The sequence below is a fragment of the Natrix helvetica genome, assembly GCF_964273705.1.
Source record: "Natrix helvetica genome assembly, chromosome: Z".
In the NCBI taxonomy this organism is placed as follows: Eukaryota; Metazoa; Chordata; class Lepidosauria; order Squamata; family Natricidae; genus Natrix; species Natrix helvetica.
The window spans coordinates 1,012,282-1,027,237 of NC_138554.1; the positions used below are offsets into that span (position 1 = coordinate 1,012,282).

Consider the following 14,956-nt stretch of genomic DNA (forward strand, 5'->3'; position numbering starts at 1 on the left):
TTCTGGCTGTCAGAGGGTCCAATCATCCATTCCTTCCCTCATTTGGACTCCCACCCACCCAAAAAAAGTCACCCTTTTGGATTCCGAGGTCCTTTGATTGGCACGTTGTCAAATTTGCAGAGAGCAGGATTTCTTCGGCGGAAGGAGGAAAAAAACGCCCCCCCCCAAGAACAGCAGGCGGAGAACGGAGAGGAGGGTGGGGGGCAGAAGGCGACCTCCCGTCCCGGTGATGGAGGGTCCCCGGCGAGAACAGGACCCCCAACTCCCTGAGCTGATGGAAAAAAAACCCGACCACCGCCACCATAACCCCCTCCCTTCTTTTTTGCCGCTGTCAAGTCCGCTCATCTCTCCCCCCCCTCCCCAGGTCAGCTGCAAAACTGTAGATAAATTTGGCCATGGCTGGAGAGAAGAGGACGAGGCCACCAATTGGGGGTTGGGGGGGGGGCTTTTAAAAAAGAAGCAAGGAAAAAAAACCAATCAAGAAACAGAAGGATCCTCCAGTCGTAGGCAGAAAGTGTCGCTTTTCCCTGGTGTTTTAAAAAAAAGATATAGGTATATATATGTTTTTTTCTCCTTTTCTCGGCTTCTGGAGACGTTTTTTTTCGGAAGTTGCATTCGCAGCCCCCGAGGGAGGGAAGCACCATAAACCTCCCCCCCCCCCCAGCAGGTCTTGTTTTGCTTGGAAGACTAGGATGGTCTCAGGTTGCGCGGCAGGAGGGAGGAGGCTCCTGTCAGGCGCCGGGAATTCCAGCAGCTGGAGAAAGAGCAACGTGGGTCTGTCTTTTTGGAGTTGGGGACAAGGGGGGGTTTAACCCCTTGTAGGCAGGGCCAGAGAGCCGGGGCCCCGTCTTGGCCCCATCGCTTGGGACGAAGATCCTGGCGTGTTTGTCCTTCTGTGCCCGTGGGCAGACGATGCCTCTCTTCGCCCCAGAAAGAGGGAAACACCCCCCCCCCCCAGTCAGCAGATCTCCTGAGTGGATCCTTTGGAAGTCAGGAATGCCAGGGGGGCTGATCAGGTGGGGTGGGGCGGGGCACCCTGAGAACCGAGTGGAAGACGGTGCCTGAAGGTGTGTTTCAGAGGCGGTGGTGGTCGAGGGGGGCTGCAGAGGGGGGAGAATGGGGGGTGGGGGAGGAGAGGCAGCCCCCCCACCCGATCCTCAGGACTACGTGGCGGAGGTTTCCTTCCGGGAGGGCCCGTCGCCCTCCTCGCCTTTCTTGGCCAGCGCCTGCTCGAAGAGGTTGTGCAGGGAAGGCTCGCGATACAGAGCCACTGTGGAGAGAGGAGAGAAAGAAGGGAAGGAATAAAGGAAGTGATGGGAAGGGAAGAAGGAAGGAAGGAAGGATGGATGGATGGATGGAAGGAAGGAAGAAATAATGAAAGAAGAAAGAAAGAAAGAAAGAAAGAAAGAAAGAAAGAAAGAAAGAAAGAAAGAAAGAAAGAAAGAAAGAAAGAAAGAAGGTTGGATGTAAAGAGGCAGGAAGGAAGGAGATGAGGAAGGAAGGGAAAAGAGGAAAGGAAAGAAAGAGGATGGAAGGAAGAGGGAGGGTGGGAGGGTAAAAGGGGGGATGGGAGGAAGGAAAGGGTGGAAGGATGGAAGAAAAGGAAAGAAAGAAGGATGGATGAAAAGAGGCCGGGAGGAAGGTGATAAGGAAGGAGAAAGAAGGAAAGGAAAGAAAGAGGAAGGAAGGAAGGAAGAGGTAGGGAGGGAGGGTGGGTAGAAGGAAGGAAGGAAGGAAAGGGTGGAAGGAAGGACAGAAAGAAAGAAAAAAGAAAGAAAGATAGGCAGACAGATAGAAGGAAGGAAGGAAGAGGCCGGGGGGTGGGTAGAAGGGGGTATGGATGGATGGAAAGAAGGAAGGGAAATAAAAGAAAGAAAGAAAGAAAGAAAGAAGGAAAGAAGGAAGAAAGCAAGGATTGATGTAAAGAGGCAGGGAGGAAGGAGATAAGGAAGGAGAAAGGAAGCAAGGAAGCAAGGATGGATGTAAATAGGCATGGAGGAAGGGAATAAGGAAGGAAGGAGAAAGAAAGAAAGAAAGAAAGAGGAAGGAAGGAAAGAAAGAAAGAAAGAAAGAAAGAAAGAAAGAAAGAGGCAGGGTGGGAGGGGATAAGGAAGGAAGGAGAAAGAAAGAAGAAAGAAAGAAAGAAAGAAAGAAAGAAAGAAAGAAAGAAAGAAAGAGGCAGGGCGGGAGGGGATAAGGAAGGAAGGAGAAAGAAAGAAGAAAGAAAGAAAGAAAGAAAGAAGGGAGGCAGGAAAGGAGAGCAGGAGGGAAGGACGTTAAAGAGAAACTCCAGGCCACACCTAGCAGCTGTTCAAGGCAAGCTGACTGGCTTTCATTTCTTCAAACTTCTCCGGAGCCCCCCTAACGCCCCCCCCCCACTGGAGGTCTTGGGAGGCCTGGCCCAGCTGCCCAAGGCCCCTCGCCTGCCTACCTACCTTCCAGCAGTTTGGGCAGGAAGTGAGCTGAGGCCTTGGTCTTCTTGACTCGGTTTCCCTTCATCACCTGCCCTTCGCGGTTGATGCCCAGGTACCAGGAGCGCCCTGATTCCCGCTGCCGGTAGAGGGTGGAGGAGTAGGTGACATAGTAGTTCTCAAAGACGCATTCCTTGAAACGGCACTCGGCGGTGAAGTGAGCCTGGGGGCAGAGGGGGGCAGGAAGGTTATGCCCTGCAGGAAGAGAAAGACCCCCCCTCGGCCCCCTCCCCTTAATCAAGTGCCCGCCTGCCCCAATGCCCACCAATCGGGAGATGGGATCGGACGGGGAATTAGTTTTGACTTATTAAGTTGGAGACGGAGAACAACGACGGGTGAACTTCAACTCCCAGAATTCCCCAGGCTCAGGAATTCTGGGAGTTGAAGTCTACCCGTCGTAAAAGGGGGCACCGTTCCCCACCTTTATGATAAGAAAACAGAGGAGGAGAATAAAAGGCCGCCTGCCTTCGAAATGACTTTGAACCTGGTTCTGTGTGTGTGAATGAGTGCGGGAAATGAGCGACCGAAGGCAGAATACGGGGTTTAAACCCTTCTTTTTTTCTGGGGGTCCCTCTGAACCCCCTCTGGCTGGCTTGCCAATTTTTTTTTAAAACAGTCTTATCGATTTACAGATAGTCATTGACTCATTTAGCGACCGTTCAAAGTTACAATGGCATGGAAAAAAGCAACGCCCGGTTGTGTTTCACACTTACGACCATTGAAGCATTCCCCAGCATTCCTACAATGGAAATTCAGACCCTCGTCAACCGGCTCGCAGCTACGACGGTCGCAGGGTCCTTGAGGGTCGCATGCTCCCCTTTTGCGACCAGCCAACTCCAGAGTCACTTAACAACCATGTGAGTGACTTAACCGCTGCCGTGATTCTCTTAACAACGGCAGCAAGAAAGGTGGTAAAACAGGACACAATTCAACCACAAGTGTCTCGTTTAGCGACGTAAATTCGGGGCTCCGTTTTGGATGTAATTTCGAGGACCGCCAGTATTAAACTGATATGCAGCTGGTCCCACAAACAAGTCGCCCTCATTTTTGGTTCGAGGCCGACCTCAAAAAATAACCTGCAAAATAACCCATCCTTTAAATTTTTATTTTTGAAATTTAATCTTCAACGTCTCTTCAGGCGAAGGGATTGGGAGGTGGAATTTCTTTTTTATTGTTTTTTTTTTTACAAAGGGATTAAAGGCAAAAACCATGTTCCTATGCGGCTAATCCCTCTGCAAATTCCTCCATTTCGCTCGTCTTAAAACAAGATTTTCCGTCGTGGTCTCCGGCTCGCCCGGATTTAGGTCAAGCGGGTGGGGGGGCGTCGTAGCAGGCAAAGGCCACCAGGTGGCGATGCTCACCTCTGCCTAACCCGGTGTCCCTCCCAAGAATTCACCCCGATAATCCAGCTGGATTTATTTTATATTTTATTATTTTGTTTTTTTGGCCTTCCCAGAATGGAGGGATGGAAAGGAGCCAAAGAGCCATAACATTAATCAGAGCAAAATGTCCCAGCACAAAAACATCCTCTTTTTTCCCTCCCCCCACTTCTCTGCTGCTTTGGGGGGGGGGGTTGAATGCAGGAACGTTCCCCCCCACCCCCGGACAAATTTTTCCCAAGCTCTCATTAAACGATCCTGGATACCTGTGTTGGAAGAACAGAATGAAAAACACAGAGGGCTGTAAGAAGGAGAAGAAAAAGGAGGAGTCCTCGATTTACGGCGGAAAATTGAGTCGAGAATTTCCACTTGACTCCTGCCTGGAGCAATGGGTTGGACTAGAAGACCTCTGGGGTACCTTCCAGCCCTATGATTCTACATGCAGGTAGTCCTCAGTTTATGACCACAATGGAGTCCCCAAAACTTCCAGTGCTAAGCGAGACAATGGCTAAGTGAGCCTTTGCCCTATTTTACGACCTTTCTGGCCACCGTTGGGAAGCGAATCGCTGCGATTCTTCGGGGAGTAACACCGCCGTTAAGTGAACCTGGCTTCCCGCTTGCCAGAAAAATCGGCAAAGGGGAATCGTGCAACCCCTGGGAGACACTGCGACCGTCATAAATGTGAACATCTGAATTTTAATCAAGGACTAGGCTGAAAATGGCCGTAAGTGTGAAACGTGGTTGTAAGTGCTATTGTCACTAAATAAATGGTCGTTGGTCCGGGACTTCCTGTAGAGGCCTGTAAAATTCACCCACCATCTGGTAAAACGGTGTGGGAGGGGGCTGTTAGGAAGTGCTTGGCTCCCCTCCTCCCACACCCAATTTGTGGTGGTGGGTTTCCTTCATTTGGGCCTGTTGGGTGTTGCTTGGAAACGGACAGATTAAGGGGGCTTCTCCCTCGCCACACAGAAGGTCTGGGAAAGCCTTGGAGTCTCATTATTGCGGGTGGGGGGCTGCTGGAAATGAAGGGTCTTCGGAGCTAGGAAGGGGTACCACAAAAAGGAATAAAGCTGTGTGTGTGTGACCCACTTCCCGTGCCCAAATCTTCTTTCAAATCAAATTCCAGAGCAGCGTTGATCAACCTGGTCAAGCTGTGTTGGCTGGGGAATTCTGGGAGTTGAAGTCCACCCATCTTCGAGTGGCCCAAATTGACCAACATTGCTCTACAGTGTCCTGGTATGTGTGCGTGACCTTGATAGACCAAAGCAAGAGTCACAGACTAGGAAAAAAACCGTTAGATAAACGGTGGCTGAGCCCAGACAAAGAATAAGGAAGGGAGAAGAACAGCTTAAAAGAAACTCTCCCAAGTTTCGTAGGATGTGTAGGTGAGGGGGGGAGGGGGGACGAGGTAATTTCCAACTTTCTTTTACTGGAATCTTACGATAAAGTAGAATTAATTCAACCGGGCCTGCTTTAGATCTGGAGAATAAAGAGGGGGGGGGAGGAAGCCCACCTATCACCGGAAACTTGGCTAAGGGAGGGAGAGAGGGCGGCAGGGACAGGTTGAGGGGTGGTGGGAGCAGAAGGGACGGGAGGGGGGGAAGGCAGGATACCAGACAAGTGTGTTCTGTTCGCGATCATTTTTCACAAGAGAACTGAGTGGGTTTGGCACCCTGGAGAGGGGAATCCCCACCCCTGAGGGGGGGCTTCCTTACAAAGGGGCACTTACTAATCACCCCCACCTCAAAATACAAAAGCCATAGGTTCACAAAGCCTAAAAGTTTGGGGACCCCTGTTCTACGACAGCTGTGGGTGACACCTGGTCTTCCCCAGCTGTGCCCGTGGGAAGGGTGGAAATTGGGGGCCAGCAGATGTGTAAGAGGGAGGGGAACTGGGGGGGGCTAGGAGGGGAAAGACCATCAACTGTTATACCATGTTTTCCTGAAAATAAGACAGGGTCTTATTTTCTTTTGACCCCTGAAATAAGCGCTTGGCCTTATTTTCAGGGAAGTATTATTATTATTATTTTATTTTATTTTATTTTATTTTATTTTATTTTATTTTATTTTATTTTATTATTTTATTTTATTTTATTTTATTATTTTATTTTATTTTATTATTTTATTTTATTTTATTTTATTTTATTTTATTATTTTATTTATTTTATTTTATTTTATTTTATTTTATTTTATTTTATTTTATTTTATTTTATTTTATTTTATTATTTTATTTATTTTATTTTATTTTATTTTATTTTATTTTATTTTATTATTTTATTTTATTTTATTTATTTATTTCATTTTATTTTATTTTATTTTATTTTATTATTTTATTTATTTTATTTTATTTTATTTTATTGGGAGGTCTTATTATTTTTGAGGTGCAGGAGGCGGCGAGCGTGGTCACCTCGTGGCTGCTGCATATTTTTGGGGAGGGCTTATTTTGCGGGGGAGGGCTTATTTGAGCGCATGCGCTCCAAAGCCCGATTGGGCTTATTATCCGGGGAGGTCTTATTTTCGGGAAAACAGGGTAGGTCTCCAAACTTGAGGACTTTAAGACCTGCGGACTTCAATTCCCAGAATTCTCTTTTGCTTCCACTTTGCTGAAGACAAGATATATTACATCGGGTCCCACATTCCCATCATCTATCAAAACAAAACAACAACAAAAAGTGATAAAGGTAACCTAACCCCATTTTTTCTTATCCTATCCACCCTGAATTCTTGCCGGAGTCGACGTCCACGGGTCTTAAAAGGGGCCGTGTTCAGTTGTAGGGGAGGAGAAAACAGGAGGGAAGGAGGGAAGGAAGAAAGGTGGGCAAACGAGAAAGAGGCCTGTTTTGAGGATAATGAAACCCATGTGGCACATCCCCCCACCCAAGGGACCACGCAGGGTCGGCGTACTCACGGAGCTGTAGAGGTAGCCCTCGGCGTTCATGGCAACATACTGTCCCGATGTGGTACTCTGTATGGCCACTACTCGGAGCCCTACGGGAATCAGGTTGAAGAAGGCTGTGGGGCAGGGAGAGAAAGAGAGGAGGGGGGCTTCAGAAAGGATGCAGACAATAAAGTACCCCAGTGGCGAAATTCGAACCCATAACCGGGTGCGAGATAATTTAATTTGATCCAGACGACCATTCCCCCATCTCATCAAGTGGCTCAGGGCTGGCTGGGGGGCGCTGGGGGAAAACAAAATTTCCAAGGTAAGAATTGAAATACAGGCGGTCCTCGACTTATGAGCCCAATCTTTCTGTCGCTAAGTGGGACGTAGGGTTTGTTTTGCCTCCATTTTTTCCAGACGCGGTTGCCAAGGGAACCACTGCATGTCGTTCAGGGAGTCTCCTGGTCGTTAAGCGAACCAGGACTTCCCCGTGGGCTGGGCTCGGTGGAAAGTCGTTAAAAAGGAAATCACCGTCGTCAATGCGAGTCGGGTGCCGAGCGTCCGAATTTTGAACCTGTGATCTGGATGATGCTGCCAACGGTCATAAGGGTGAGAAACCATCCTTGGTCCCTTTTTCCCCCAGTGCCGTTTAGTGACTTCCAACAGTCACTAAACAAACGGTTGTAAGTTGAGGATTGCCTCTGATTCCAGCTGTGGTGAAATAAGGTCCAGAGGTCAGCCAGGAATTGTTTTAGGGGGCATCCTGATTTTGCAAAGCAGAGTTGGGGCTGCCATCTTGACTTTTTTGACCTCCCTGGAGAAAGGAAGGGGGGGCAGATGAGGAGACCCATCTCGGGAGACGAGGGGGGGGCGCAGGGGGAAGAACGTGGCATCTCCCAGGTGCGCTGTGTGGCCCAAATTCCCGAGGGAGAAGAAGCGCTTGTGGGTCGCCAGGCAGCTGCGAAAATGGGGACAGACACCGGCCTGCCAGACAGGACCTCCAGAGGCCATCCATCACGGCGCGTCCTCTTTCCTCCAGAACTGGGGGGAGGGGCAGAAAGAGAACCCTCAAACCTGCAGCGGAGGAAGTTTGGGGGGCTTTGGAGTAGGGCTTTCCTTCCGCTGGACAAGCAGATTGAAAAAGCTAAATGGGACCTTAGAGGTCATCTAGTCCAACCCCGCAACCCGCTGCCCTTTCTTCATTGAGCGGGGGGGAGGCAGAGTTCTGGGGCAGCCTGGAGGGGCTCAGAGGAAAGGAGCGGGGGGGGGAGAAAGCAGGGACCCCCCCAGAGAAAGAGAGAGACCTCGGGGTGGGGGTGGGGCCTTACTGAAGCCGCTGCCGTCTTCCCGCGTCCCCTCGATGCTGCCATCCGGGTGGACCTGCAGGTAGTAGCCGTGCCGGCAGAAGAGTTTGGTGATGATGCCCTTCAGCTGTGGGTCTGCAGGGGGGGGGAGATGGGGGGGAGCAAGAGAAGAGAAAGGGGGGGTGGGAGGTTACTTGGGGGGTGAACCAAAGGCCGGAGCTCCTGCCAGGCAGCCGGGACGTTTCCCCCGACGCAGCTCCCTCCGAGGCTCAAGTTGGCACTCAGGGACCCCCTGCCCAGCAGCCCCTCCAGGGCCAGAGCTCTGAGGTGGGCAGTGGGGCAGCAGGTCTCCCTGACGGGCAAGGGGGGGAGGGAGGAAGGAAGGAAGAGGAGAGTGAGAAGGAAAGAAGATTAAAAAGAGGAGGGAAGGAAAAAAGGAGGGAGGGAGGGAAGGAAAGAGTGAGGGAGGAAAACCGAGGGAGGGAGGGAGGGAGGGTGGAAGAAAAGTGATGAGAGAAGGAAGGAAGATTAAAAAGAGGAGGGAAGGAAGGAAGGAGGGAAGAAAGGAAAAAGGGAGGAAGAAAAGTGATGAGAGTGAGAAGGAAGGAAGATTAAAAAGAGGAGGGAAGGGAGGGAGGGAGGGAAGGAAGGAAGGAAGGAAAGAGGGAGGGAGGAAAAGAGAAGGAGAGAGAGAAGGTGGAAGAGGTTATGAGAGTGAGAAGGAAGATTAAAAAGAGGAGGGAAGGAAGGGAGGAAAAGGGGAGGGAGGAAGAAAAATGATGAGAGTGAGAAGGAAGAAAGATTAAAAAGGAGGGAAGGAAGGAGGGAGGGAGGAAAAGAGGGAGGGTGGAAGAAAAGTGACGAGAGAAGGAAGGAAGATTAAAAAGGGGAAGGAAGGAAGGAAAAAGAGGGAGGGAGGGAGGAATAAAGAGGGAGGAAGAGAAGTGATGAGAGTGAGAAGGAAGGAAAATTAAAAAGGAAGGAAGGAAGGGAAAGAAAGGAGAGAGGGCAGAGGGTGGCAGGAAGGCCTGGATGCCCCTATTCCCTCCCAACCCCAGCAGGGATTTGATTTTGCCCTCCCACCCCTTGCTTCCCTTCTGTGCTACAGCCCTTCGGACCTCCCCCGGCTCCCTCCTTCTTTCCTGCGCTCCCCCCTTTGGCTCCTGCAGCCTCCACCCCCCCACCTGGATGATGGATGGGCTGCCTCTCTCCTGAAGCAGCTGAGGTAGCAAGAAGTGCCAGCGGGCATGGGGGGGGGGGATAATACCTATCCCGGCCAGGGACGAGGGAGGCATCTCCGCTTGCAGGTCCTGGAGCTTTGAGGCTGGGTCAGCCCAAGGGAAGCCCCTGCCCCCCCCGCCCCAGCCTTTGGGCCCTGCTCCACAGATGCCCACGAAGGGCTAGGGGGGAGAAAGGGGCACCGTGGGGCACAGAGGCCCTGGCAGTGCCCTTCACCCTTTTAAGAGGGATTGGGGCTGTCGATTTCCTCCTGGTTGACGGATTTCCTTACTGGCACTCTTTGGCTGGCAAAACACATCACACACATACAGGCTCACAAAGAACCCACAAGCACACCCAGGACAGGAAGGGAGGGAGGGAGGGAAAGAAGGAAAGAAGAGGAAGGGAGGAAGATGAAAGGAAGGAAGAGAGGGAAAAGGAAAGAAGAGGAAGGAAAGGAGGGAGGAAGTATAGAAGAGGGTTGTTTTATTACATCGGTCGCGGGGAGGGGGGGATGCGAGGACAAGAGAAGATCACAAGGTCGGTTGGGAGACCGTGGCTGTTGGCTACGCCCGGTCGTTTGTACCAACCCCCACAGCCTAGGTGGTCAGGAACTACAGAGCCAGGGCCTGCGGCTGATGCTTTGCAATGCAAGGTCCATAACCAACAAGGCCCCCCTCATTAGCGAGTTGATCTCGGAGGGGGAGCTGGACCTTGCAGGGATAACGGAGACCTGGTTGGGCCACGAGGGTGGTTTACCCCTCGTGGAAATGTGCCCACCGGGTTTCCGTGCATTCCATCAGCCTCGGGCCCTGGGTAAGGGTGGTGGGGTGGCGGTAGTTATACGGGATGGTCTGGAACCGAGAGAGTTCACTGTTCCTCAGATACCCGGTTGTGAATCCCTAGGTGTGAAATGGGGCCCAGGGAGGCAGTTGGGCCTGCTGATTGTATACTTGGCTCCTCGCTATACATCAGCGGCCCTGGCCGAGCTCCTCGAGCTGATCTCAGAGACGGCGGTTGAGATCCCCAGGCTTTTGGTCATGGGGGACTTCAACCTGCCGTCGACGGGAGCAGCATCTGAGGTGGCTCGGGAGTTCATGGCTTCCATGACAGCCATGGGCCTGACCCAATTAATTCAGGGCCCCACACACGAGGGCGGTCACACACTGGACCTTATTTTTGTATCTGAACAGTGGACGAGTGATCTGGGAATAGGGGACTTAGTCATTACTCCCCTGTCATGGTCAGATCACTCATGTCTCCGGCTCGACTTCCCTTCCGCTACCCCCCACCGCGAGGAGGCGGAGCCAGCCTGTCCAAGCTGGTACCGCCCCAAGCACCTGATGGAACCGGATAGGTTCCAGACGGAACTTGGGCCACTACCTGTAGCCCTGACCCGCGCTCTGTCGGAGGACCTAGTGGCCGCCTGGAATACGGCGGCGGCTGGGGCCTTGGACCGGGTTGCGCCTTTGCGACCTCTCCTGCGGCAGCGATCCACCCGAGCTCCTTGGTATACCGAGGAGCTAAGGGTGATGAAGCGCCATAGGAGACGTCTAGAGAGCAGGTGGAGATCCTCACGCTCCGAGTCTGATCGAACACAGGTAAGAGCCTATTTACGGACCTACCTTGTGGCATTGAGAGCGGCCAAACGTAGACATTGTGCCGCTCTTATTGCGTCCGCGGATAACCGCCCTGCTGCCCTGTTTAGGGTGACCCGCTCTCTCCTGTCACAGGGGACGCGGGGGGCACCCTTGCAGGGTAGAGCAGAGGAGTTTGGGGAATATCTGCAGGACAAAGTCGCTCAGATCCGGAGCGGATGGGCCCCCTCCAGTGGGCCGGACGAGCCGTCAACAGTGAGTCTTGTGAGACCATTCTGGGAGGAGTTTGACTCTGTTGCCCCCGAGGATTTGGACAGGTTGCGTGGACGGCTGCGACCCACCACATGTTCAATGGACCCGTGTCCCTCCTGGCTGGTACTGGCATCCTGGGAGGTGACACGAGGCTGGCTTCTGGGCCTGGTGAATGCCTCATTGGGTGAGGGCTTCCTACCAACTGCCTTGAAAGAGGCGGTGGTGAGGCCCTTGCTCAAGAGGCCTTCACTGGACCCAATGGAGCTGGCTAATTATCGTCCAGTCTCCAACCTTCCCTTTTTAGCGAAGGTTGTTGAGAATGTGGTGGCACAGCAATTTCCACGACACCTTGACGAATCCGAATATCTAGACCCACGCCAGTCCGGCTTCCGACCCGGGCACAGCACAGAGACAGCCTTGGTCGCGCTGGTTGATGATCTCTGGAGGGCCAGAGATAGAGGTTGTTCCTCTATCCTGGTCCTATTAGACCTCTCAGCGGCTTTTGATACCATCGACCATGGTATCCTATTGCGCCGGCTGGAGGGGATGGGAGTCGGAGGCACCGTTTTACGGTGGTTCGGCTCCTACCTCTCCGACCGGTCGCAATGTGTGTTGACAGGGGGGCAGAGGTCGACCCTGAGGTCACTCACTTGTGGGGTGCCACAGGGGTCGGTCCTCTCGCCCCTCCTGTTCAACACATATGTGAAGCCGCTGGGAGAGATCATCCGTGGTTTTGGGGTTGAATACCATCTGTATGCTGATGATACTCAGCTGTACGTTTCAACCCCAAATCACCCCAGCGAGGCTGTCGAAGTGATGTCCCGGTGTTTGGAAGCCGTCGGGGTCTGGATGGGGGACAACAGACTCAAACTCAACCCTTCCAAGACTGAGTGGCTGTGGCTACCGGCACCTCGGTTCAGTCAGCTGACTCCAACGCTGGCCATAGGGGGCGAACAACTGCCCCCTGTGGAACGGGCGCGCAATTTGGGCGTCCTCCTTGATGCCCGGCTGTCAATGGACGACCATGTGGCAGCCGTGGCTAGGGGGGCGTTCCACCAGGTTCGCCTGGTGCGCCAATTGCGCCCCCTTCTGGACCAGGATGCCCTACGCACGGTCACTCATGCACTGGTGACGTCTCGCCTGGACTACTGTAATGCTCTCTACATGGGGCTTCCCTTGGGACGCGCACGAAGACTGCAGCTAGTCCAGAACGCAGCCGCGCGGGCAGTCATGGGGAGTACTAGGTACTCCCACGTAACACCTCTCCTGCGCGAGCTGCACTGGCTACCTGTGGTCTTTCGGGTGCGTTTCAAGGTTTTGACCACCATCTTTAAAGCGCTCCATGGCACAGGGCCTAGTTACCTGCGGGATCGCATCCTCCCACATACATCCCTGCGGCCAATTCGCTCTCACAGGGAGGGGCTTCTCCTGGTGCCGTCCACTAGGCAATGCCAACGGGCGACACCAAGGAGTAGGGCCTTCTCTGTGATGGGCCCAACCCTCTGGAATGACCTCCCCCCCGACATTAGAACCACCACTGACTTCCGCTCCTTCCGGCAGAAACTGAAGACACACCTGTTCCGACTGGCTGGTCTGGCATAATTCTTAACGTCTACCTCCTGGCATATATATTTCCTACTGGTTTTTTAGGGGACTTAATTTTATAGGACACTGGGGTTTTAAATTTTGTATATTTTAAATTATTTATTTAGCAATTACAGTTCTGTCTATTTTATCCTCCTCTTATTTATGTATTTATTCATTTAATAATTTTTAATTGTTATTATGTATGATGTTTTTGATATGGACTGTACACCGCCCCGAGTCCCTTTTGGGAGAGGGGGCGGTCTAAAAGTGCTAATTAAATTAAATTAAATTAAATTAGAAGTGGAAGGAAGGAAGGAGAGAAGAGGGAGCAAGGAGAAGAGAGAGAAAGAAGAAAGAAGGAGGGAGGGTAGGAAAAAAGGAAGGAGAGGGGGGAGGAAGGAGAGAAGGGGAAGGAAAGAGAGAGGGAAGGAAGGAAGGAGGAGAGAGAGAGAGGAAAGAAGGAGAAAGGGAGGGAAGGAAAAAAGGAAGGAAGGAAAGAGAGAAGGAAGGAAAAAAGGAAGGAAGGAAAGAGAGAAGAGAAAGGAAGAAGAAGAGGGAGGGAGGAAAAAAGGAAGGAAGGAAGATTAACGCACACACCCTGCCTTTTTTCACTGACCCATCTCCCAGAGGGGATCCGGGGTGCCAGTGCGAAATCAGCGGCGCAGATGGAGGAGAAAATATTTTGATTTTTTTTCTTTCCGGCGCCTGGCACAGCCGCCAAGAGGAGAAAAAAAAAACCCCTTTAAGGACATCTCTATCTGGAAAGCTGCTTTTTTTTTTCTTGGCCCTCTCTCCTTTTTTCCCCTCCTTCTCCCAAAATCCTTCTCCGTTCCTCCTTTTGACAGGTCTTGGAAGCCGAGCGAGGAGGACGGTGTGACAAGCGCTGGATTGGATTGGGTTGGATTTCACTCTCACTTTCCTTCGCCTTCTGGCCCTGGCATCACGGAAGGCTCTTAGGCAAATTACCCCAAGAAAAATAGGCCTCTTTCACCAGGGAGAGGTTTTCCAATCAGCTAATGGGGGGTGGAGAAGGAGGGGGGGGGCAGGAGGAAGGGGGAGGGGGTTCGAAAATGGGGGGGGGAATGCATCAATTTAAGGCCTGTTAGACGAAGCGAAAGAACCGGAGACTGGTTGGTCCTTCATGGAATAGGAAAGTGGGGGGTTCGGGTGGATATATAGGATGGGGGGGGGGGGTGTCTTACTGATATAGAAGCGAAAGGGAAAAAAAGATTTGAGTTGGATGGGAGGCCACCAGGAGTTCTATCCTGCCTTTATTATTATTATTTTTTAAAAAAACTCGTCGGGGCATGAAGGCAACACATCTTCCTCCTCCTCCTCTTCCTCACAACGACAACAACAATCCTGTGAGGAGGATTGGGTTTAGAGAGGGACTAGCCCAAAGTCACCCAGCTGGCTTTCATGGGTAAGGCGGGACTAGAACTCCCAGTCGCCTAGCAATTGGCCCATAATCGCCCAGCTGGCTTTCACAGTTAAGGTGGGACCAGAACTCCCAGTCGCCTAGCAATTGGCCCAAAGTCACCCAGCTGGCTTTCATGCTTAAGGTGGGACCAGAACTCCCAGTCGCCTAGCAATTGGCCCAAAGTCACCCAGCTGGCTTTCATGCTTAAGGTGGGACCAGAACTCCCAGTCGCCTAGCAATTGGCCCAAAGTCACCCAGCTGGCTTTCATGCTTAAGGTGGGACCAGAACTCCCAGTCGCCTAGCAATTGGCCCAAAGCCACCCAGCTGGCTTTCATGCTTAAGGTGGGACCAGAACTCCCAGTCGCCTAGCAATTGGCCCAAAGTCACCCAGCTGGCTTTCATGCTTAAGGTGGGACCAGAACTCCCAGTCTCCTAGCAATTGGCCCAAAGTCACCCAGTGGCTTTCATGCCTAAGGCAGGACTAGAACTCTCCTGGTGATTGTCCGAAAGTCACCCAGCCATATCATGGCAAAGGTGGGACTAGAATTCACTGTCTCCTGGTGATTGGCGCAGTCACCTAGTTGGCTTTCATGCCTAAAGCAGGACTAGAACTCCCAGTCGCCTAGCAATTGGGCTAAAGTCCTCTAACTGCTTTTATGCTTAAGGCGGGACTAGAACTCACCATCTCTGGGTAATTGGCCCAAACTCACAAAGATATTTTTCATGTCTAATGCAGGACTAGAACTTCCAATCACCTAGCAATTGGCCCAACATCATCTAACTGCTTTCATATCTAAGGTGGGACTAGAACTCACTTTCTCTTGGTGATTGGGGCAAAGTCACTTT

At 51.9% G+C, this 14,956-nt stretch overlaps 1 protein-coding gene across 1 annotated transcript in view; it reads right to left on the bottom strand.

The window, feature by feature from the left end:
- Nucleotides 1-1,108: 1,108 nt before the first annotated feature.
- LOC309381827 (fibroblast growth factor 11-like) overlaps nt 1,109-14,956 on the bottom strand; it is a gene marked incomplete at its 5' end in the record, with an annotated part of 14,323 nt that continues 475 nt past the window's right edge. The window contains 6 exons of the mRNA XM_081933111.1: nt 1,109-1,270; nt 2,436-2,634; nt 6,758-6,861; nt 8,059-8,169; nt 9,302-9,434; nt 9,545-9,557. Coding sequence (XP_081789237.1) covers nt 1,164-1,270; nt 2,436-2,634; nt 6,758-6,861; nt 8,059-8,169; nt 9,302-9,434; nt 9,545-9,557 — 667 coding nt within the window. The 3' untranslated portion in view covers nt 1,109-1,163. The remainder of the gene's footprint in view (nt 1,271-2,435; nt 2,635-6,757; nt 6,862-8,058; nt 8,170-9,301; nt 9,435-9,544; nt 9,558-14,956) is intronic.